Source organism: Daldinia childiae (genome assembly GCF_008694065.1).
Source record: "Daldinia childiae strain JS-1345 chromosome Unknown Scaffold7, whole genome shotgun sequence".
NCBI lineage: Eukaryota > Fungi > Ascomycota > Sordariomycetes > Xylariales > Hypoxylaceae > Daldinia > Daldinia childiae.
In genome coordinates, this window is record NW_022984648.1 from 482,310 (window position 1) to 505,233 (window position 22,924).

General features: G+C 48.6%; 9 protein-coding genes across 10 annotated transcripts; 4 read left to right on the plus strand and 5 right to left on the minus strand.

The window, feature by feature from the left end:
- Window positions 1–1,573: 1,573 nt before the first annotated feature.
- GL218_06421 (uncharacterized protein) lies at window positions 1,574–3,238 on the plus strand (the record flags this gene model as incomplete). The annotated part of the gene is made up of 1 exon (XM_033583132.1): window positions 1,574–3,238. One exon carries the CDS (start codon window positions 1,574–1,576, stop codon window positions 3,236–3,238), a length of 1,665 nt encoding a protein of 554 aa, XP_033433338.1.
- Window positions 3,239–3,884: 646 nt separating this feature from the next.
- Window positions 3,885–4,724, minus strand: GL218_06422 (uncharacterized protein; the record flags this gene model as incomplete). The annotated part of the gene is made up of 1 exon (XM_033583133.1): window positions 3,885–4,724. One exon carries the CDS (start codon window positions 4,722–4,724, stop codon window positions 3,885–3,887), a length of 840 nt encoding a protein of 279 aa, XP_033433339.1.
- Window positions 4,725–6,786: 2,062 nt separating this feature from the next.
- GL218_06423 (Polysaccharide monooxygenase Cel61a) lies at window positions 6,787–7,929 on the minus strand (the record flags this gene model as incomplete). Its single annotated transcript, XM_033583134.1, has 1 exon — window positions 6,787–7,929. The coding sequence occupies one exon, from the start codon at window positions 7,927–7,929 to the stop codon at window positions 6,787–6,789; it is 1,143 nt and encodes a 380-aa protein (XP_033433340.1).
- Window positions 7,930–10,015: 2,086 nt separating this feature from the next.
- GL218_06424 (Mitochondrial fusion and transport protein UGO1) lies at window positions 10,016–11,599 on the minus strand (the record flags this gene model as incomplete). The annotated part of the gene is made up of 2 exons (XM_033583135.1): window positions 10,016–11,083; window positions 11,150–11,599. The coding sequence occupies 2 exons, from the start codon at window positions 11,597–11,599 to the stop codon at window positions 10,016–10,018; spliced, it is 1,518 nt and encodes a 505-aa protein (XP_033433334.1).
- A 690-nt stretch (window positions 11,600–12,289) lies between these two features.
- Window positions 12,290–12,911, plus strand: GL218_06425 (Adrenodoxin like protein, mitochondrial; the record flags this gene model as incomplete). The annotated part of the gene is made up of 2 exons (XM_033583136.1): window positions 12,290–12,513; window positions 12,563–12,911. 2 exons carry the CDS (start codon window positions 12,290–12,292, stop codon window positions 12,909–12,911), a joined length of 573 nt encoding a protein of 190 aa, XP_033433335.1.
- Window positions 12,912–13,212: 301 nt separating this feature from the next.
- On the minus strand, window positions 13,213–14,178 carry GL218_06426 (uncharacterized protein; the record flags this gene model as incomplete). Its single annotated transcript, XM_033583137.1, has 1 exon — window positions 13,213–14,178. The coding sequence occupies one exon, from the start codon at window positions 14,176–14,178 to the stop codon at window positions 13,213–13,215; it is 966 nt and encodes a 321-aa protein (XP_033433336.1).
- A 656-nt stretch (window positions 14,179–14,834) lies between these two features.
- GL218_06427 (uncharacterized protein) lies at window positions 14,835–17,751 on the plus strand (the record flags this gene model as incomplete). Of its 2 annotated transcripts, XM_033583139.1 has the most annotated exons (3): window positions 14,835–15,451; window positions 15,930–16,889; window positions 16,953–17,751. In XM_033583139.1, the coding sequence occupies 3 exons, from the start codon at window positions 14,835–14,837 to the stop codon at window positions 17,749–17,751; spliced, it is 2,376 nt and encodes a 791-aa protein (XP_033433452.1). The 2 variants fall into 2 exon arrangements, with proteins under 2 accessions (XP_033433452.1, XP_033433453.1); XM_033583138.1 differs by lacking the exons at window positions 15,930–16,889; window positions 16,953–17,751 and having other exon boundaries at window positions 14,835–15,536.
- Window positions 17,752–18,065: 314 nt separating this feature from the next.
- On the plus strand, window positions 18,066–19,964 carry GL218_06428 (Tryprostatin B 6-hydroxylase; the record flags this gene model as incomplete). The annotated part of the gene is made up of 5 exons (XM_033583140.1): window positions 18,066–18,510; window positions 18,568–18,759; window positions 18,814–19,142; window positions 19,189–19,723; window positions 19,777–19,964. 5 exons carry the CDS (start codon window positions 18,066–18,068, stop codon window positions 19,962–19,964), a joined length of 1,689 nt encoding a protein of 562 aa, XP_033433333.1.
- Window positions 19,965–20,575: 611 nt separating this feature from the next.
- Window positions 20,576–21,991, minus strand: GL218_06429 (uncharacterized protein; the record flags this gene model as incomplete). Its single annotated transcript, XM_033583141.1, has 1 exon — window positions 20,576–21,991. The coding sequence occupies one exon, from the start codon at window positions 21,989–21,991 to the stop codon at window positions 20,576–20,578; it is 1,416 nt and encodes a 471-aa protein (XP_033433451.1).
- Window positions 21,992–22,924: the final 933 nt, after the last annotated feature.

The window sequence follows — 22,924 nt, forward strand, 5'->3', positions numbered from 1 at the left end:
GCGTTGCGTTTTAGGTCTTGGTCCGGTATACCACAGGCACTCAGTTTCAAGGGAAAGGAGTCGGGAAGGAGGACCGATACCTTGCTTAGCTAGGCACAGCTATTTGTTTTAAAATTTCGCTTCTGCATGTGTTCGTTTCGTTTTGTGACCTGTTCTAGTCATACCTTGTAAGGTAGTATTAGTTACGTGGCCTAGTCGTGTTACTCTTAATAGATGTGAATAACGAGTTGAGTATTTGTGTAACGATGACTTGATTATGTGACTCCCATGCATGAATAACCCTGACTTTACACATTCCTGCCAAGGTGCTTCGTATTGTATATGATAGTAGTCCCTCGTCATGCCTCTTTTCATGCTTTTTTGTTGAGTTCGTACCCACTGGAGGTGACAGTTATAGCTCAAGTCAACAACTCTTGCTGACTCTACCCCATCTCAATAACTTCCTCACTAATTATACGGCTATAGTCATGTTGTAAAGGTGAGTTCTGTAGCCATTTCGAACTACCATCATGTCATATGGAGAGGTGAATGTGATACTATTAAATGTTGACTTGTAAACAATCCGAACCTTGACTGGTAAGCAGACAATATACGCTGTAAAACAGGTCAGTGATGTAGAACAAGATAGTCAGGATGCAATAGGATGTCTACTATATAAATTCAGACGCGGTCGTCGGTTCATCCTAAAAGAAACACACCAATTTCATCCACAATACTGTTCTTCATTCTGTATCTATAGTACGGGATTAAGATTTTGATCAAGTCTGAATATCAAGCCATAATCTACCATACGACGCCGATAAACAAAGCTATGGCAGACATAAACAATACCTGGGAGAATACAAACTTCATGTTCCTCCTTAGTGAGGACTATTCAGGTATAACCTCGGCCTGCGATAAACTCGGCGACTTGCTAGGGATCTGCGACGAGACGTGCGAGGAGGTTAAGGAGAAAGTCTTGGCAACTTTCACACCTATCAATATTCCTTCCCTCTGTGTTACCATCGGCTTCCCAAGCCAGGGCATAGCACACTACCTTGGAAGTAAACCAGGCGGCCAAAAGTTCCTCGCTCTTATTTGTACTCTAGTGACTGCGTTTGATCTGTCTGAATGCGCGCAGGTGCTAGTAAATCTGATGGGACGTCATCTCAAGTCTGGAGAGATACGATGTCCTTCAGCTGAGCAACTATATCCGCTAGTTAACACCATCGAAGCAAGATGTAACCTTTCCCATTTTGCCAGCCATATTGTAGACTACGAGATAATATTATCTCACAAGCTTCGTAAACGATACCACGGTGCCGCATTTTCAGGCCGCCTAGCCAAGACCCCTGACGCGAATACCGTGGCCAAGCTAGCCGAATTATTGATATTCCATCAAGCTGGAGGTCATAATGATGGCAAGCCGAAGGCAATAACAATTCAAGCAGGACGTTGCGTACCTTGGATCGTAGCTTTTATACGCTGGTGGTTGCGCAAAGAGCCCATGGTCTATATAGGGGAAGGCCAATCGCCACAATACGAAAAGCTCATACTCGGCGAGACTAATATTGGAATAAAGCTCATACTTCCAATGCAAAAAGATGCTCCGGAACCGATCAGAATCAGAGCCATCTACTCGGAATCACACTGGGAAGATTGGAATTTCCACCAAGGCCACGCGGAGCACTACAATGGTCTCGTCCCGATGCACACATACTTCCGCCTCATGCTAAACGCCCTCAAACTAGGCCAGGGTCAGGCGAACCAAGCAGCTGTAGAAGTCATCCCCTACGCGCTCTCTACAGCACGAAGAGGCCTAACGATGTGCTCCGAGGGATGCGTACCTCGTAGTCGTTGGGGATCGCCATGTGACACGACCACGGATATCGCCGGCGCAAAGTCTAAGCTCTGGGATAAATCGCAGGAAGAAGATAAAGAAGGAATCTTGGCTAACGAAGTGCTAAAGATCAGCTCGGGTCGCTTTGAGCCGTTCCCGGAACGCGCCGATATCAACAGCATCCTACAACTCGTCAGCGGCTGCGAGGGAAAGCACATGCAAGACCTACGAAGCAGGCAGATGGGATTACCACTCTGGGGACATAAGGAGGCGGCCGCATTCTTAGAACAGGCGAAGCACGAAGACGAGCGCAAAGATTGGCTAGCAGGCTTCCATTCGCAATTCCCCCTCGGCCAGCCCGGTCCCACGACCATCTTCGTCGAGCAGATAGCGCATATCGTCGCGACTATCCTAGCACTATCATTATTCCGGAACTCCGAGGGGCTGATGGTCCGGCCGGATCCGTTTATCTGGCAGAACGCCGAGTTTGCGCCAAGCACGGTGATCTCGGCCATCTGTCGCATCTCTCGAGCTCAGACGGCATGCTGTGACGTAACGGAGTGGCATCGCGTATGCAGGAAGCTAGCCGGAGAGCCGGAGGGACGACTGGAAATCGAGCGGCAGAACGCGATTATGTCTTGCGGTGCCGGACAGGTCGTATGGCCGGCGATGACGCTCGACTGGAAGTTACCTGTGAATGACGAGAGTTACCTACGACTGCACTGGTATCGAGGCAAGATTTTCAATTATCACGGCTACAGATTGTATCGTAGCATCGTGGCTATGAACTCGCAAGTTACGCCGGCTCTGACAATTCGAAGCGTGCCGGTGATCCCACCTAAACTTACACCGTCCAACACATCAGGGGTTAAGCAGACACATTACGGATTCAATCTACAGCTTCACCCTCTAGACAACCAAGTCTTAGAATGCTGTCTGGTTAGATCCTTCGAATACGAAGGCAATATAATGGCATTCGCTGCTATTGATCCAACCGGCGTGCTGAAAACTCTAGCTTCTGCAGAGCGAATCGAGTCATGTCCTCACGACGAACATGCATCAGCGAACATCGTCACAACCACAAACGCTCTAGGTAGTGGCGGTAACGCGGCCGCCGTATCCCCAGACCTGTATCTATGCACCCCCGAAGACGTGCTACCCTGGTTGTGGGACTGGGCGCGCAGGGCAGACGTTGAGCAAGTGGCACGGCAAGGTCTGGGCGAGATATTGGAATGCGTGAGGGATGCAGAGGGACCACCTGGTGCTGTAGCTGTGATCCCGACTGAGGCTGAAGACCGGTTGAGGATTTTTACTTTGGCCAAGCCGGTCGGGGCGCATGTTGCTATTCGAGGACATGCTTGTCTGGCTTGTTGTGTGAAGTTTTGCAAGCAATTTGGGTTTAGTGTGCTTGTGCTGTAGTGTTTGGACATGTCGTGGCTTAGGTATAGTGTTTATCTATGTGAGATGTCAGGGGATGTGAAGGATAACTATTAGCGATGCGTACCTGTTAGTTTTATGACAGTATTTTAGCATAGGTGTACTCTTGAATATATTTAGTATCGAGTATCAGAGCCGCTCTTTATATTCTAGAATTAATTCGGCATGTATTAAAGGTGCTCTCCTAATTAGGAACATGGCTGTCACTGCTAGAGGCGTAAATCCCGGCACTGTACAATCGTTCTTCGACGTGACATTTGTTTGGATCTAGTCTAAATTACTCACTGACTTGTTCAACATTCCAAGTACTAACGGAAGTATCATTACTTTACTCCCTATGGGACGAAGCTATCGTGATAGTGGTCATATGTACTATTAGATTACTATTATGGTAGTTGGAATTATTAATTAAGTACCTATCCCCGCTATCATTTACAATATGCTATCTTGGGTGTCCAATCTGATCCCTGATTCGGCATGGTAAAAAGGAAAATAATAAAGTCCCCTGCGCTATGCTTCGCCAGAAAACTTATCCAATGGATAATACCATTAGTACCAATAATCTGACCTGGTCGAGGTCTTGGTAATAGGAGTCTTATAGGCTTAGGAGGCTGTAGGCTTCGGCGGCTTAGAAGCTCCAGTTTGAGGCTTGATACGGTCCGGGGTAGTTCTGGCATGAAGACATACCATTTCCCTGCTGAGGCTGACTGTTCATAGTATATCCGGTTCCCCAAGACAACTGATTATGTTGTCCCGCCATCTGATCTTGGTTGTAGAGTTGCGGATAGCCTGACATCGACTGTTCTTCCGGGAGTCCGCCAAATTGGGCCATCGAAGCCATCGAGACACTTTGCTGATTCTGATTTCCATGGAGTGCTTGGCTAAACAAAACATTTTGTTGGTGACTCGGGCCCGTGTTAAACTGGAGCAAATCCAGGGAGTTGTCCCAGATTTCTACTCCTGGGCTACGTCTCTTTCGGGAGCTTTCGACGCTGCCCTGTCTTGAGTTGCTTGACGCACTGGAATCTCTAAAGAAGACTGGCACGTCTTCTGCGCTAGACCCGTTGCTCGTGTCTGATCCTGGCACCGAGAATTCCCGGAGCTTAGCCTGCGCCAACTCTTTTTTGAGTCCCGTGATCTCGGCGGCTTGGGAACGTTCCAGATCGCTGTGTTTGGTTCGATTGTTTACGCGTCGTCGCTTGGTAAGACTAGACAGCTCGCCTTGTAGCCGGGCGTTGTGCGTGCGTACCGACTGAAGTTCTTCCTTAGCTGTCTCGAGACCCTCCTTCATGCCCTTAAGCTCGTCTCTAACACCACGGACCATTCCAAGCAGCTGAGTGTTAAACATCTCGAGCTCTTTGTTACGCTTCTGGAGTTCCTCAACGTCCGAAGCGACGGTAGAGACGGGAGGCATGTTTTGAGTTCCCGTCGTTTCGGGGGCAAGGCGATCGAAGTCAAATTCCAACATTTGGTCTACGGGGAAAGACATCCTTCAAAGCTCCAAGCTGATTTGTTAAGTTGGGGCTTGGAACTGTTGTGAAGGGATACTACTTGGCGTAGTCTGTATACTGATTCTTGTGATCCATAGGTTAGTTAATTGGGTTTGTAGTCTTCTTGTAGATCATTTGACTTACGGATCTGGATCGCTAAACTATGGTATGAAGTCGAGAACGATTATAAATGACAAGATATTAAGAGGTTGTGTTGTTGAAGTAGGTAGATGTCCTAGTAAATCTTGTATATTATAACCCTTCTGTAAAGTAAGAAGAGATACCAAAAGTCGAAGAAAGATCTGAATGTTTTGGAATGTTGGCAAGTTAGGAAGAGAACTTGAGAAGTTGGGATGAACTCGAGGGATGTTTATATCCTCTTTCGAGATCTGTACAATCAGTGGCAAGCTTGGATGACAGCTGCACCGTAAAGGTCCTCGTTGTAAAAATGTTGTTTGCTCAGAATTAGCTCTCCTAAAAGGTAGATAGGATACATCATTATTGGTTAGCGTCTTTGAATACTGACGTGGATGGTTGTCTTGATTGGATATGTTAAAATAGTTTGGTTTATCGTGATGTATGACTGGTTTATCAATATGTATTACCAGGTGTATGGCTTTGAGAATAATGAGTTGTATGTTTGAGCTCTGTTCAATCATCGTGGGGATTCTGGACTTAAACTGTCTACCAGGTGTCTTCTTAGTGGTTGACATGACGATGAAAACATTTATGTTTCCAGAAGAGGTTTAAGCTTATCTACTTTCATGAGTAATCGAGTTGAAAACTTTTCTCTAGGCTCTTCTTTCCCCCTCAGGGTTCCTTATATCTGCACTTTCTCTTTCCTTAGTGGTCAACCTAAAGTTGTTTATTTCTTAGTCACAATCATAGGGATGCACTAAGCATTCACCCGGGCATTCTATTCACTTGTGCAGTATTTCCAATTCTAGCACTGTCTCGTTCAGAATGTCATGTGGGTTTTTGGGTATTTCCTGACAACCTCACAATGACTAGAAACAAACCAATCTGACATGAGAAAAGCAGAGCTAGCAGAATCAAGGACTTGCCAATTTTAATATGCTAACTTCGAGGGTATTTACCACGTAAAATAGAGAATCAATATCGATGCTTCAATAAAAGGGGCAGTTTCAATACAGCAATATTTACACTACAACGAACGTGATGCCACAGGGCAGCCTGTATTTAAGTATGAGGTATATAATATCCCTTAGCCTAGGCGGCTCTAAGTAATGGTTTGTAGATTAGGATATAGTAGGCAAGTGATCAATCTAAGACAGACATCAATTGGTAAGTTTATGCCGTGTTTCCTCCAACCAACTTGTATTGCCATAGCTTCTATGTGATGTTGTAAGGAGGTACATATCGATGGGGGATGCTGATGATAATAGTAACGTCTATTGTGGTTATAATCTAAGGAGGTAGCTATAGCAGGCGGATGGTACCTAAGGTGTTTAGAATGCCCCCTTCAAAATACATAGAGCTATAGTTTCCTTTGATAGATCTTATTGATAGGGGAGCTCGTGTAGTACAGACGTTATAGTCCAGATGCAAGGGTACGACAAAGGTATGACAAGGCCGTATTATATCTACCACAACCCTGCAGCATGCTAGAATAGGCAACAAATCAGGTATAATCGAAATCTGATTGGTCACCTTCCTAAAGGCTTTCCGGGCCTCAATAGAACTAATGGGACATTGCCGTCTGAACGATTCGATAGAATGTAAAGGGGCGAACACACGAACGCATTTATGAGAACCAACTATAGAACTCATCTATGGCATGGACATATTTACAGACACTAGACAATAATGAACACCAATCACTGGGGCAATACTGGTAAGAGGAAGCAATAACTACAGACAAAAACAATGCACTTCAAAATATATATCCGAATTCAAAAATCGTAATCATAAATACAAGAATATAACCGCCCAACCCAAGCCAAACTGCTTATATGTATACATACTATACAAACATTCTCTCATCATCGTCCCAGCCGCCCAACCCATAAGCTTAACAGCTTAAGCAGTGGCAACGCACTGGAAATAGTACGGGTTGTACGACTTGCAAGCACCCTCGGCGCAAGCAGTAGGGCCGGCAAAGTTGCTACCGCCGCACTGGCCGTACAGGCTCTGCACGCCAACGGCACCGGTCGGGGCGGCGGTGGGAGTAGCGGCGGCGGTGGTAGGAGTGGTGGGAGCTGCTACGCGGGTCGACGTGGCGAGGGTTGTAGGAGTAGAGACGACGGTGGAAGTTTTCTTAGAGGTAGGAGCGGCGGTGGTCTGCACGGCGGTGGTCTGGGCAGCAGTCGTTGTGGGAGCAGAGGGGCTGGTAGGGCTGGCGGCGCCACCGTTTCCGACGGTCGCGGTTCCGGTAGCGGTGATGGCAGATGAGGTCTGAGGGACGGAGGCGGAGGCGCCGGCAATTAGAGCAGGGCCGGGGATGGTGTAGCTGAGACCGGTGGTGTAGATGTTGACGACGATGCCGGGGTCCTGAGCAGAGTACAGCTTGGTACCCAAGACACCAGCAGGTACTTCGGTGCCGTCACCGGTGATCTCGAGGTTGAAGCATTGAGGATAGGCCTGAGCGCCGTTTGCTTGGCCTGCGGAGTGGAGCGCGATGGTTTCGTGACGGAGGACGTAGTTGCCAGGCTTAATGTTGGAAGGGATCTGGACGAGCCAGGTGTTGTTATTCTTGATCAGCTCGTCAGAGCCCCAGAAACCGTTCTGCACCGAGTCGTCGATAAGGCCGACCTCGTCGATCTTGAAGAATTCGAGGGACTCCTTGGCGACGCTCTCGCAAGAGCCATCGCAGGCCGCTAGGTAGTCGATCATGGGGCCCTTGTGAGATTCGGGCCAGGTGTTCCAGCTGATGCTGATGCTGTCGCCAGCCTTGACTTGAGCATGACCTCCTGCCGGAGTGGCCGACTTGTGGCAGATGATGTCAGCAGTGCCGAAGCTGTTAGGCTCGACGAAACCGTTGTCGGTCTGAGAGGTAGTCCAGCCGACGACGGTGGGAGGCTTCTGCTGATAAGGGAAGCTAGTTGGGTCGTAACCCTGGTAGAAGAGTCCGTCGACGACGATGTGATCAACGTGACCGTGAGCGGCGACGGTAGCAGCCGACACGAGGGCCGCGACGACGGGAGAGATTCTCGAGATACCCATTTTTGCTGGTTGTGATAGTCGATGCGATATAACGTAGCGAGCGAGAGAAAGGTAAAGACAACAAGTTCTGTTACGAAAAGTAGTTAAGATGTATCGATCAAGATAGCTGTTCTCACCGGGAGTAGAAAAGAATGACTGGTTAAAGATAGACAATAATGAATGATAATCAACTTCACAAACAGATGGTGATGGTGAGAGAAAAGGCTGAGAATATGGCATCTTGACTCATGTTATATAGAGCTTCGAGGGCAACTCGAGTCGTGGTATCCATGTCTACGATCATATAATTGCAGTCCTCTAAGATCCACAGACGCTAGGGTTCCCCCCTAGGGTGCCGAAGGAATCGAGTTGCAGGATCCGACACACGCTGACGACCTCGACAGCTTGAACGGGCATATGACCCGGTTATGATTGGAGCGCTAGACTCACGATGGGGAGCCCCTACTTTGTGGCCCACGTCGTCCGAAGTTGGTTACCAGCCGGGATGGCACGTACAGTACCGGCGAACCAGCTTTTCGGTGCTGTGGGACCTACACCAACCAACGCCATGTTATGCCTTGGCAGTTAATGCGACGTTTGGGTTAGCAACAGACGACCTGACTTATTACAACATTGTAGAACTTGGTAGCAACGTAGGAAGGTTACTTGGTGGTGAACAGTTACCAATTCAGTTATTATTAGCCTCAGTCTCAGAGGTAGTCTCAGAGGTATGTAAATGGCGTAGTTAAAATGAAAGCTAAACTTGTATTATTAGGTTGGACTTTTGCTCGTGGGAATATCTCCAACGCGGCCCAGGCCGTAATTAAATTAAACGGTCAAGAGATTTGTTCTTGGCCCGACCACACCATCGGTAGCCGCCCCTTGGATCCACGATGGCGTGACACCCGGTTGAGCCGCGGCGGGAAGTCTGCCCTCATTTGTGGGATTTCATTTTGACGAGCCGCGTTTTTGTATATGGTGGTTGAAGTTATCAGCTGGTAATTGGTATGGGGATTCATGAGCTTGATTATTCTTATGTTGATGCGATGCAACTGTTAAAAGTGATTTTATAGAATTTGATGTCTCATCACAAACGAAAAACAACCTCTCGCAGCATATCTAGTGGACAATCTATCTTGTCAGACGCATACGATAACATGACGTGGCCATCATATGAAGCGTAAAGCTTTGATCATGCATAACCAAGATGGTGGATTAGAAAAATCCGGTTCGAGTTGCCGTTATTATAAAATGACTCCATCGAAGAAAGTTGAGGTTCACACAGTTCAGCGGGAATCAGCGGGGGATCAACCTCGGGATGAGAAGCAGAGGGCAACTGCAGGGCTGGAAATTCATCGGTATCCACTACCGAGCCCCTGCGTCGATCTCAGACGATCCACATCGCCGTTTCGGATGACCGTAAACGGAAGTGGTCCCGGTCGGTTTCATATTTTAACGCCAGATCGTAAAAGATAGGAGAGAAATTCTAGAAAAACCGCAAGATTCTTTTAGTTAGCTCTTTTTTCGTTTCTGAAACGCGACCAATATTATGAACAGGGTATAAATTAATTACCGTGAATGTTCTAAAGCCAAGCCGATTGCGTGGATCATCTAATCTTGAACAACGTGATAGATGATAAGTGGTATGTTATATCTATCTTGTTATTAAAGAATAGGAGGTAAAGGTATTGTTGACTCCACAGATGATTTCACTATAATATTACCATCATATCGTATAATAGTACTTCTTTTGGAAGATCGGGATATAGTGTATTGGGAGCGTTTGATTACAATCAGCCCAGTCCTTATATGCTTAACAAAAGAGTCAAAGTTGAGTAGATAATATTAAGTTTTCACAATCGTAAGAATGTCTATTTACACGACCATGCGCTACCGATAGAATCAAGTTCGTTACGTTACGTATATGGGGAATCATGCCGTATCTCATGAGGTGCTTTTTTCTTCGAACATAAAATCATGCGGGGTTGGGAATAGCCTTGGGATGTCAAGTTGGATACCTCAGCTCCCGCTCTCGCTGTATTTTCTGTTGCCGATGTAGCATCATATGCTGTGAATATCGAGGTGTGAAGATTGAGGCCTGGGTATTTTAGAACTCTCCTTCTCCGCCACCTCCTGCCACTCCGGCCGTCCACAGCCCAACGAGCCCCCACCAGCTGACCTTCCATCCTCTCCAGAGCCCATCTAATCCCTGGCCCCTCTTGTATACCACCTCTGCGGTGGTCTTAGACTGCTTCGCCTTTTTACCACGGGCCGGAGTCTTATTCGGCACCGCGTACACGGCTCTAGAGCCCTCTTCGGTAGCAATCGTATACATCGTACCGAACACTCCATTGTATCGTCCCGGCGGTACGATCGTCTCTAGCTTATCTGTCTGATCGAGAGCATCTAGATACGTGTGCTCCGACAGTACCGCCACCTGACCACGGCGGAGGACCGTTTCCAACGGTAGCTTAACGAATAAGGACGCGCACGAGGTGCAAAATTTGGCCACGGAGAAAGTCATAGGAGACTGCTCGCGGTCGATTAGGAATTGGGTTCGTAGGACGAGGGGTGTGGATAACGTGAGGAGCGGGTGGACGAGAGAGTTGAGAATGGTGGGTGCTAATAGGGACGACGGGCACAGCCACGAAGGTAACGACCGTAAGGTTGATAGGGTCCGCCGCGGGGTACGTCCGGTGGACGTGACGATCAATCTCGTCCGGACGAGATCGAGAGGGGCTAATATGAGTCCCGTTGATACTGCTGCGGCTGCGGCAACGCACAACGAAGCCCAAGGGTACGGCGATGCGACATCGACTAGCCTGTCGACGTCGTCTTTTAGTCCCAGATCGGGAACGTTCAGCAGCGCGCTGAGAAGGCTGCGCGACCAATTCTCAAACAGCGACTGCAGCACCGTGTAGAGAAACGTGGCGTTTGTTCCTTTCCAAACCCCCCACATGGACTCCTTCGACCATAACTGCGACAGCACGTCAAGTATCGAGCCGGGCCGCTTTAGAGCGAGATGATGAGGGAGGGTTACGGGTCTCGTAGGCGACGCGGCGGGTGCTGCGGGCGACGAGTCCCTCCTCTTCGACTTTGGAGGCGGCGTAGGCGTATACGGCGTATTAGTCGTGAAATATGAGGAGCCTTCCGGATCTGAATCAGATTCGACTTCCTGCAATCACGTCAGTATCGCCACGCTAAGAGCTAGATAATAGCTATAGTAAATTCGTTGCTATACCTCGTCCCATACCGAACGCTTGGGAGCGATAACGTTCGGACTAGAAAGGCTCGGGCTCGACAGAACCGGGCTGGCGGGCCTTATGGTAGGCTTCGGTGCCGCTTGGGTATTTAACCCTCCGAGGTCATCTTGACTCCTCACTTGCAGAATCGTCTTGGCCACCTCGAAGGGCTGAGCCATTATTACCGACGTGTACTTCCATAGTAGCTCGTCTACTAGACTCTTGACGGATTGTATAGTAGATGGTGATATATCGTCGAGGTGATCCTTATAGTCTATATCGGGAAAGATATCACGAGCTCGGGAGGCGTATTTGTTTGGAGTAGAAGCTGTCGCATTTCCTTGGGAGAAAGGATTCGGTTGAGACGGGAGACTCCCGGCCTGCTCCCCTATAGAGGGTGGTATATAATAGGGGCGCAGGGGGTTTACTCCTTCTCTAGTTGTGGACATTTCGAGCGAGATGGAGCTATGTTGACTTTTTTTCAAGATTATATCGTGAGTATCTTTGTACGAGTGAAAGATACAAAGATTATCGTGGGGTGGAGGGACTGAGTTGTCTAGCTTGTATTAGGTAAGCTAGGGGAACCAATGCGAGCTTAGCCAAGCTTCTAAGTGGGATTATGCATGCGTGGTGCGATACATAACCCAATAAATTTGTGTGTCAAAAATCGATGGATTTTGACAAGATTTGTTTATCGATAAGATAAGCATCAAGAAAAAAAAAAAACAGAGCATCTCGGATTTAATAGAGACTCTCCAACGATCGGTCACCGGCCGCTAAGCTTGTTCCTTGTACTCGGGCCGCCTCCAATATTTTATCGGAGCTAATTCAATTCGCCTTCTTCTAATTCGTTGGAATATCGTCGCATCGCATTGCTGAACATCGTCAAATATCCTAGTTCGGTATTTTTTTCTTGTTAGATGCAAGCAACCTCCGATCCATATGCTTGTTGGTTCCCCCTCTATATGGAGTAATGCTACAATAAGAGCCTCATTTTTCTAAAGGCAATTAATTAAGATAGTCTTTACCTAGGAAGATCTACTCTTATTCCAATATTTACAGCTTAAATTCTCTTCGTCCCATCTCATCACCGAAATCCCCGAGTTCTAGTCGCACCTCTCGGACTTCGTCTTGACGCAATGGCGACTCCTCGAGCCCTCGTTCGAAGCATACATAAGCTTCAATTCTCCTCCTCCCAGTCCCTATCGCATCTTAGGCGGCCTGCTCTCTCTACATATAGCAGGATAAGATCCGAGGCGCCATTAATATGCCATACCCGAGCGAGCGCTTCCATACTCCGACATTTTAGCACATCTCCTCTACGTCAGCATGGACATATACATCCGCCTAAGCCAGGCGAGGAGTAAGACATTTCTACGAGGGAATAATACCATACGCTAATCTCCGACCAGACTCTACGTGACGTTTATCGACAAGGAAGGAAACGAACATAAGATCGCAGTTTCTAAGGGGGATAACCTGCTAGACATTGCGCAAGCGCACGACTTAGAGATGGAAGGGGCATGCGGTGGTTCGTGTGCGTGTTCGACGTGCCACGTTATCGTCCTAGACGACGAATACTACGAGAAGATGCCCGAACCCGAAGATGACGAAAACGACATGCTGGATCTGGCGTTCGGGTTGACGGAAACAAGCCGATTAGGCTGTCAGGTTGTTATGACTAAGGAACTAGACGGGCTAAAGGTCAAGCTGCCTTCTATGACGAGGAATCTGCAAGCGAGCGATTTCGGCTCGAAATAATAAAAGATACGATCTTCTAAAGTTAAAGGCAAGGAATGGACATATGAAAAACCACCGAATTGTACCAATATGACGACAGGTAAGGCGTAGCGTACCGGTGCGGTGGCGGCATTGCAATTGGCAGCCTGGATAAAACTAGCGAGCCATACGATACGATGTACTATACTCGCAGCAGGATAGCTATAACTGGCTTGGAGATAGGACAAAGCCCAACTCTTAACGAGGTCACGTTCACGAAGTGCTTTTGATATCATTCCGTAAAATGCGATTCTAAATCCGAATACGCGCGTATCAATTAAGCTTAGGCTTCTTCCAGCGCACCCTTCTTCAACTTCCCACCGCCTCCGGCGATCAAATCTAGGAAACCTTGCCGGCTCATCTCGTTAACCTTCTCCTGGCGCCTCTGAACTCCCACGATACCATCCTTCCGCGTATCCCTCTCGGCTTCTGCGGCCCGCTCCTGCGCTTCCCTGACGGCACGGAATAACATGACAACACCACGATGCGCCACCTTCTTCAAGCGCTTCTCCGTCTGCTGAATCTCTTGGGTGGAAATCTCAGGTTGACCTTCCTCGTCGACAGCGCCGACTAGTACGTCCTTTACGCGCCCCTTCTCCTGCGCCAATCTCTTCTGTTCCCGTAGATGTCGCCGCGCCTTGGCCTCTAGCGCATTATCGACAGCGTCCTTGGCTGATTGGTGGGCCTCGGCGCTGCGCGAGAGGACCGGATCCGCACGTCTTGTGGTAGATAACTTTGTAGATAGAATCTTGGACATGGATGTCGCAAAGGCATCGGGATCGTTGCGTTTTGATTTTGATTTTTTGAATTGAGTTCTCGAATCGTCGTCCCCATCTGAGCCTTCTTCTTCTAGTTCATCCTCGTCCTCATCCTCATCATTATCGTCGTCATCTTCTAATTCGGCTTCTGGACTCTTGTCGCGAGCTTCATCTTTAGCAGGTTTCTTTGCTAGTTTCCGTTGTTTCGCGAGAGGCTTAGATTTGTTAGTCGCATCGTTATCCGAGTCCGAATCCGAGCCTAACTTCGAGTCCGAGTCCGAGCCGAATGGGATATCATCTACGACGATATTGTCGAGGTCTTCATTGTCTGAATCGAGGAGGTCGACGGGTCGGAACTCGGTGTTGGGACCTTCTTCTTCCGAATCGCTGTGATACTTGGGGACCTTTCTTTGCTTCTTATTCGGTCTCTGAGATTTATATTTGGTATTTGAATCTTGATGGCCTCTCTTTTTTGAGGTCGGACCTGCCATTGCGAAAGAAATGCACGTTTCCCTTATATATGTAAGTTGTTGGGTGATATTTTAGGTGTATTTGTAGGCTGATGTCCAATTGAAGCGCTAGCTCTCGACTTTTTCTTCGAAAACTTCAATTGCAACGCAGTGCCCCACTTAGTAGCTTATTGATAAGATAAGTCTAAGTTGACCGCCTGCCGAAATAATATGAAGTACATGTACAAAACATCGGCGAATTCTAATTCGCGTCCTGGTAAACTTTAATCGCGACGATCATTTATATTTTATTTTGAAGGTATTCCAAGTCGTCATAATCCCACTTTTACATCTTCGAAGAGAAGCACATCGAGCACATGAATAGGATTAGCATGATGGCCAACCGCTCCACCGATGCCAAGCTGTCGCTAACATCGACATGGATGTTATTAGATTTAAGGAGGGCTTGATTAAAATCCGAACTTGACCTTTCGTCTTTACTCTTTCATCCAACTAGTTTCGATTCACACTTTCGTTATACTGCTGTAGGAAGTCGTCGATTGCTTTTTTTATATTATCTCGTCTGTTCGCAATCAGAACTTGTCACTCTTTTATCTCAAACCTACCTATTCAGGAGCAGTAAACGCGACGAATGTATACAGACCTTAAAGCGACGTAGAATATTTCGGTAGGCCCCAATGGCAGGTATCGTAGGCAGCCAAAGCGACAGCACGTGCAACACGCACAACGCCCTGCGCAACATATCCTCGTACGCCTGCGGTGTGACTTTCGAGTTTAAGAGCACCGCGGATCCGCCGCCGGACATGCATTACGGGGTGGTGTCACTGAAAGAATGCTGCGACATGGCGAACAGCCCCCTGATGCGCATACCGGGTAACACGGGCTGCGAGATACAGTTCTGCGAGCTACCCGAGAGCACAACTTCTACTACTATGACCGTCCAATACGCCTACGCCACGGGTTCCGGTACCGCAGCCGCGACGCCGCCACCGTACGTCACGGAAGACGTCCGCGTCGGGCCGCCTGGCGACGTCGAGTCCTGCATGCGCTTCGTCTACGAGCGCGACGTGCCTGAGAATATCGCCAAGGACATCGCCTCCGCGGGCAACTGGTGTATCGTTCGTATGTACGACGACGAGCTACCCGATTCTGAGGTATCCGCTGCCGTAACGGCTAGCCCGGCGCCTCCGAGCTGGACGACCGCGGCGATGGACCCGTTTGATGTTTACTTTTCGACGAAAAGCGCTGCCGAAGCGAGCGCGACTGCGGCTCCTAAGTCGAGCGACGGGCCTAGGTATGCCGAGCAGGGTAGGTTAACGGGGGTTAAGATATGGGGTGTTGTCGCGTTGGCGGCGCTTGGTCTTGTTGCTGCATTATGATCTTGGACGGATGTATTGTATATACCGAGAATAATTACCCTTTAGCATATAATACTATGATTACAATCCCTATTGTAATAATAAGTGTTGACCTACTTACACCTTCTGCAGGGTTATCAGATGAAGATCTACTTATCGTCATATTTATTGATAATCTTATGCGGGGCAGAATCTCCCTTGGGGAACTCAAACAGGCAGTTCAATGTGGAACGTCGCAATCAATTGGACTTGGCTTTAGACTTATAACTCTTTACATACCCGTAACCGGTTTTACTTTGTCAACCTAGTTTCTAGCCGTGTAAAAGTTGGCGATGTGGTGCTCTGCGTATCTATGAGTATCAACTTTAGCAATAAGTGCAATCTAGAAGGTTGACTTCCGTCTCCTTCAATTAGAATCATATGCGCAAGCCCTATGACATCAGCCATGAGATTATCCGTATTTAGCATAGTCCTTGCCGCAGGAATAACGCACGCCCAGTCCGAAAACGAAACCGGCGAACATCCAGGATGGCCGCGATGGTGCGGAAAAGTCTACGAAGCCGGATACCCGTCTTTCGAGCCAGGCGGTCACACGACAGAGCCAGCTCTCATAAACCCGGACGGATCGCCAAATCTGTACGTGCAATTCAAGCCACGGCATAGCATCTACCTAGCTGGCGAGGACAAAGGCTCCTTCGTCGTCAAGGCCGAGCTGTCGACTTGGTTTGGCGAGCCGTGGGAGAATTCGACAACAGACGAAAAGTCGGTGACGGAACCATCTACGGATCTGCACTTCTCCATCAACCTGATATCCAAAAGCGGCGAGGGTAATGCGCCACTGGTCGAGGGCAGCGTGCCGATTAATGCGACCGGTTCAGGTTTTGATTTTGACCTCTCCGCTTTCGAACCGCGATTAACACCGTACGAAGTCGTGCTAGTCGGCACGTCTCGGCTTGGCGGACGTAACTATACGGCGAACAGCTCGTTTCGGTATCTGCCAGATATCGCTCCGGGAGGAAGCGCCACCAAGATTGACAACCTGAGCGGCGGTCTACTATTCCGCAACGCGCAGACGGGGGATGCTTTCGTACCTCTTCTACCGTACGGGTTCTACGGCTTGTATAACGGATCTAACAGCACGGCCGAGAGCGACGGATTCGTTCGCGAATACTCCAGCGGCGGAAAAGGTCTCAACGCTATCATCTCGTTGGCGGGATTTGCCGATACCAATCCGGTATACGACAGCATGGACGCATCCACCATGCGCTTCATGTTCGATCTGCGTAGCTCGTACAAAAACTTGACGGAGGTTACGCAGCGGGTGAACACTATCAAGCATCATAGCTCTCTATTTGCTTACTGGACGGCAGACGAGTAGGTACCCCCCTAGTCGAATAGCAGTTAACGGTTTCGTCAGCTTACGCCAGAATCTATTAGACCCGACGGCTGGCAAGTTCCTTTTGACGTTACGCCCGCAGCTCAGGAGCTCATCCACGGTCTAGACCCTTATCATCCGGTAGCGGTGACTCTCAACTGCCAAGACTATTACTTTGGAGAGTATTCGGCCGGGGATATTCTAATGCAAGATCCGTATCCCATCGCCATCAATAGCACATTCTCCAAGTGGGGTACAGCATGCAATACGACCCTAGGAGACTGCGGGTGTGATAACTGCGCGGGCAACCCGCAGGACGTCTCTCGCCGTCTTGATAACCTAATACAATACGAACGCTGGCTGGGCCGGTGGCCGCTACCCAAGTTTCATAACCCGCAAGCTTTCCACGGCGAGGACTACTGGGCCCGCGACCCGACACCCGCCGAAGCCTTCGTCATGAACGCGTTAGCATTCAATAGAGGCGCCACCGGTATCTTCGCCTGGACGTGGCCCACCAGCCAGGAATTATTCGACGCTCACTCGCGGATGGCGGCAGCGGTTACGAGCGCCCCCGCGAGGGATTTCTTGCTCGGTGGTCAGCCCGACGGGAATATTCGCATCGACAATCAGGAGCTGCTCGATATAAGCTATTGGGTGCGGGAGACCCAAATCATGATAAGCATAGTAAACGGAGGTGCTGGCGACATCAACGGGCCGGTCTCGATAACGCCACCAGACCCCGGGAGGCGTATCGCGGACGTACCATTTGGAGACCAGTCGTGGAGCCTGGCGGATGGTCAATTGATAACTGACAAGCTGTCTGCCCTGTCGGTGAGCCTTGTTATTATTGATAAGGAGTAATGGTAGTATCATATGAGTAGGTAACATCCTGGTCAAAGTAACGAATAGAATTTTAGCGACTACACCACATTTAAATAGTTCCATCAGAGGCTTCCTATAGCTTGCTGCTCCGCGTTACATCTGTATTACATCTGTGCTACTATAGATAACGGTATGTAAGAGTAACGACGGATTCTATTCTTGGTTAGGGTAGGATATGATGGGAGAATGATGGCTGCGTCGTAATGATGTCAACGTCATTTTTATATATGAAGTAGACGTAGTCCGTGTATGTCCAATATGTTGTACTCCTGAATAAACCGTCTTAGTCCGCTATGGATTACTTACACGCCATCTCTTCGTACGGCCTCGGCCTGTGGGATCAAGGCAGACTATCTTCGGTCGTCGCCCTTGGCGTGCCTTTAGGCGTGCTTTTTCACCTTACTATCGCTCAGATGGGAGATGTGGAAAAGTTCATGTATAATCTTATGGCAGCTATGCTATTTCTCGCGCTCGGCATCGTTTCCGTTTCCGTGTTTCTAGGGTCTTCCTTTCTAGGCGCCTTGGCCGGATTATGCATCTTGGCAATTACTTTCAACACAGGCCTCTTCTCGAGCATGGTCATCTACAGATTATTCTTTCATCGGCTGAGGAGATTTCCTGGGCCCTTAGACCTCAAGATCTCCCGCTTCTTCTCCTTGCTCCGGGTTGCTAAAGAAGCCAAGTACCATAACGACGTTGTCAAGTTGAACGAGCGATACGGCGACTTTATTCGTACAGGTACCTAAACAACCGCCTTCTCAAATATGAAGTGTCAAGCTAAACGTACCGCTATAGGACCGCGAGAGCTTTGCATCGTTCGAGACTCGGCAATCCCAATCATATATGGTCCGAATACAAACTGCCACAAGCCGGTTTGTTACATGGGTACCAGTCCTGATTCCAAAAAGGTATCCTTTCACGGCTCGCAAGACCCCAACGACCATAAGAGAAGACATAGGGCTTGGGATAAAGGATTCTCGATCAAAGGTATTAGATACGCTACTTGAGCAGTTATCTGGATGGCTAATCTCTCAATCGCAGCGTTACAAACCTACGAGCCTCGGATTAAAGCATTAGTTACTAAACTTGTGCATCAAATATCGCAGAGAAAAATAGTAGATGCGACGACTTGGTCGATGTATCTCACATTCGACGTCATGGGCGAAGTCGGATTCGGGAAAGACTTCGGTTGCGTCTCAGATGGCATAAATCATCCCGCGATTCAAAACGTACGCGACCATATGCATATCCTAGGCGTCTTGAACTATATCCCCTGGTTGTTGAATATATTCGGGCGTATCCCAGGCGCGTCAAAATCATATCACCCCTTTTTTAGTTATTGCCAATCTCAAGTCGAAAAGAAACGGGAGGTAAGTCATCCAACCCCTATTACCGGCAGTTCTAATATGTCACCAGAGTATCGACCTCGAGAAATATCCTCAAGACATCATGACATGGCTACTAAAAGCCGTCATCGAAAAAGACATTTCTGCTTCGCCAACAGAAAGCTCGCTTTACGACGACGCCAGAGTACTTATAGTCGCAGGAAGCGAGACGAGCGCTACGACCCTGGCGAGCTCCTTATTCTACTTGGCAAAGTTTCCTCGCGTCTTGAAGAAGCTACAAGCCCAGATCGACGATATCATACCGACCCCGGCAGACTGGACGTACGAGAAGGCGAAATCAATTACGTACTTGGACAACGTCATCGACGAGACCCAGCGTCTAAAGCCCGCTCTGCTTACCGGAGGATACCGACGGACGCCGCCCGAGGGCGTTCAAATCGACGAGCAGTTTGTTCCGGGAAACGTATCCGTCATCGTGCCCATACAGCTGATCCAGACGCACCCGCGCTACTGGAAACAGAGCAAGGACTTTATACCAGAACGATTCGGAGAGAGGAGTGCCGAGATGGGAACTAGCAAGGCGCCTTACATGCCTTTTAGTCACGGTAAGCAAACTCTAGATAGTTCAAGGTACCTGGGTTGACACGATTTGTTATAGGGACATACAGCTGCCCTGGTAAGAACCTGGCCTTGATGACCTTGCGGATCGCTATCTCTAGTCTTGTGCAGCACTTTGATATCACCTTTGCGGCTGGCGAAACAGGAGAAATATTCGATACGGAGGCGCAAGATGTATTTACCACTCACTTAGAGCCTTTGAACCTGCAGTTCTCGCCGAGGAAGTGAAACGAGATACATTATTTTATATCCGGAGTCTAGTTGATAGGAGTTTCATATTTTGCGTCCTTTTCGAAACGAATACGATAGCGTGGACGTTAGAGTTACAGGTAGTGCTCTGTGAGGCAGTATCAATGTACGAGATCATTTCTACATAGCCTGACATAACCTTCTATGCTATCCGAGTAGAATAATATATTCGGGACGATGATCTTTGACGATGGAATCAGCCATCGCGACGTAGACCAAGCTTGCAGTTACTATGCAGCCGACGAATCTATATTGAACATGTTTGCGGACTCTAGCGATGACCTACGCCTATTGCCCATTCCTACAGAATCTAACGTGAGTATCACCAGATGCAAGATGTGGAATATGCTCTGGGCCACTCCAGTGTCATCATGGCAATTAATATCACAATGAGCCTTAGTGTCTACTTTCTGTAAAATATTATGGTAACGCGGACTGTCCGACGTTCAATTCAATTTATCATTAGTTACAGTAAAGCAAAGCAACCGACCCAGCATTACCACATCTTTCATACCATTGACGGCAAGGAAGCAATATCGTCCACACACAGCACACGACACAGTAAAATAAAGGCCTCTAACCTCCTTCTACTAGTCTACTAAGTGCTCGACGATGTCGTCCAGGGTTAGGTCCCCGAAGTCGACCTCGTTGTCATCGTAATTGTCGCCATGATTAATCATCGGCGTATCCTGACGGTCTTCCTCCTCAACCTCGAGCGGCGCAGCGGGAGACTCGGTCTTCGACAGCCTCTCGCTGTGCAGGATCAAGGCGTCGAAAGAGCAGGTGAGGGGATCCGACCCCAGCTGAAAGACTGAAGCGTCGCCGCTGAAGTCGTAAGAGGCGATAGCCTCCTCCGAGATCTTCAAGCTAAACGATCGCGTCAGCGGGTAGGTATTCAGGCGTCTGTGCTGGAAGTGGGTTGCCAAATCCACCCAGCTAGACTCCTGAGAGCGGATAGGAGGGAGACCCGAGCGTCCCTCGACCAGGAGTTCAAAATGAACGCCGATCGACAAGGTCTGTAACAAGTAGCATTCGTCACAGCTGTGTTTCTTCGTGTTGTGAAGCACACAACCGGAAACAAAGCCGTCCTTGTCTACGGGACCAGGACATGCGCTCAGTACGTGGCCCTGCTTGTTGCAGTTTCCGCAGACAGACGCGGGAGGGAAAGACGGGGCGCCAGCGGGAGTTTGAAAGGTGAATTCCTTCTGAGAGGGGGGGTTCTGGCCTGCAAGACCATTGCCGCCCTCGCTCTCAGGGCCATTCTCCATTTCCACGTCCTGCACGCGGCCGGAAGCGGTAGCTTGAGCTGCCTGGCGCTCAAGTTCCTCGCGTTCCTCGCGCGCGCGCCTGCGCTGGCCTTTGGTCTTCTTCTTCTTCTTCTTATCCGCCGGAGGCGCAGGGCCAGTAAGAGCCTTGGGCTGCTGCTGTTGCTGCTGTTGTTGCTGCTGCTGCCCTGCCTCATGTACCCTATCCTCATCGCCTGGATCCTCTTGCATGAATCTTTGGCGGCTGGTGCCGTGGCGCAGGCGAGTGACAGTAATAAGAGATGGTGGAATATAACCACCGTTCTTCTGTTTCCACATAGAGGTCAGATGATTAACCATGAACTTCTCCTCAGGTGTGGCTTGATCGTAGCCGGATTCAGAAATTGAGTATTTTATGTCTGGGTTAAGGCCGATCAGCTTGCGGAATAGTTCACGTTTGAAACCGAGATCATCTTCCTTCTCTGTAGCTACCATCAAGCTCCTGGAAAAACCGCTTGCGGCAGCGTTTTCCGGGGCTTGGACGGCAGGCTTCTTCTGCACGACGATGGCGCCATCTACGGGGCCTTCAGCCTCGCGCTTCTTCTGCGCGACGGAGACCTGACCTTTCCCCTTCCGAGATGTGATGATCTCGTCAGGAGATTGGTCGATCTTCGAAGGCGTCGAAGATGACTCTGGTGCGTCGCGCGCGTTAGCGCTAGACTGCTCCGAGCGAGAGGATCTATTCACATTCGAATCTGCCATGGTGATGATGATGATGATTGTGATTGTGATTGTTGTAAGTGATGGCAGATTAAAACGCATAGAATGTTGTTGAAGAGAAAAAAAAATTAGAATTTCGAAGGAGAGGAAAATATTTATTTTGCAGAGGGCGGTGTCGTGCATCTGCCGCCAGCGGGGTTGGTGATTCCCTCGCTAAGGAAACTTGTTAAGCGACTAGGTACCTGGGTACCTAAGGTGGCTACCCACCTAGGAGGTACCCAGGTGCAGAGCTTTATGCTTAGTTAATTTATTTACTTTCGTGGCTATGTATTTCGTCACCTTGATATCATATCTCCTACAGGAGATTTATCCATTTGTTTTCACTGGTGTAGTGCACTGCAATTACGAATTGCTCTATCTTAAGGCGTACCTAGGTTTTCCATATTAGGACACTCGTCGTGCTATTGCTAGATGCCATAGCGTGATCCGGATAATATGGGCGATACATGCAAAAGGATTCACACATGACTAAGGAGGAATATAGTTCGAAGCCGGCTTTTCAATATCCATACCTAATTTGATTGTCGAAGGTACTTACATTGCGGGAATCTTAATACTGACCACAGAATATCTCTGCTTCAAAATATGTGGAAGATCCATCCTCTACTCGATTTTTCTCAGCTAGATGCTAGATGAAGACTTACCCTGGAGGTACCCCTGCCAAGACGTGACAATACGGAGATAACCAATTAGAACGTGGCTGTGTTCAAGTGCTATACGTGGGTCCCAGAAGAAGGGATCCACTCGAACAACTTTATTTTGACTACTTGTTCCTCTTCCTTTTCTTCAAGTACTGCACTGGAAGCTTAAAATCAGTTATGTACCTACATCACATATCTACGTTAGAATTGAAATTCAAGAATTGCTTTACCTGCAACATGATTTGAGTCACTCTATGAGTGCACCTGTTATATA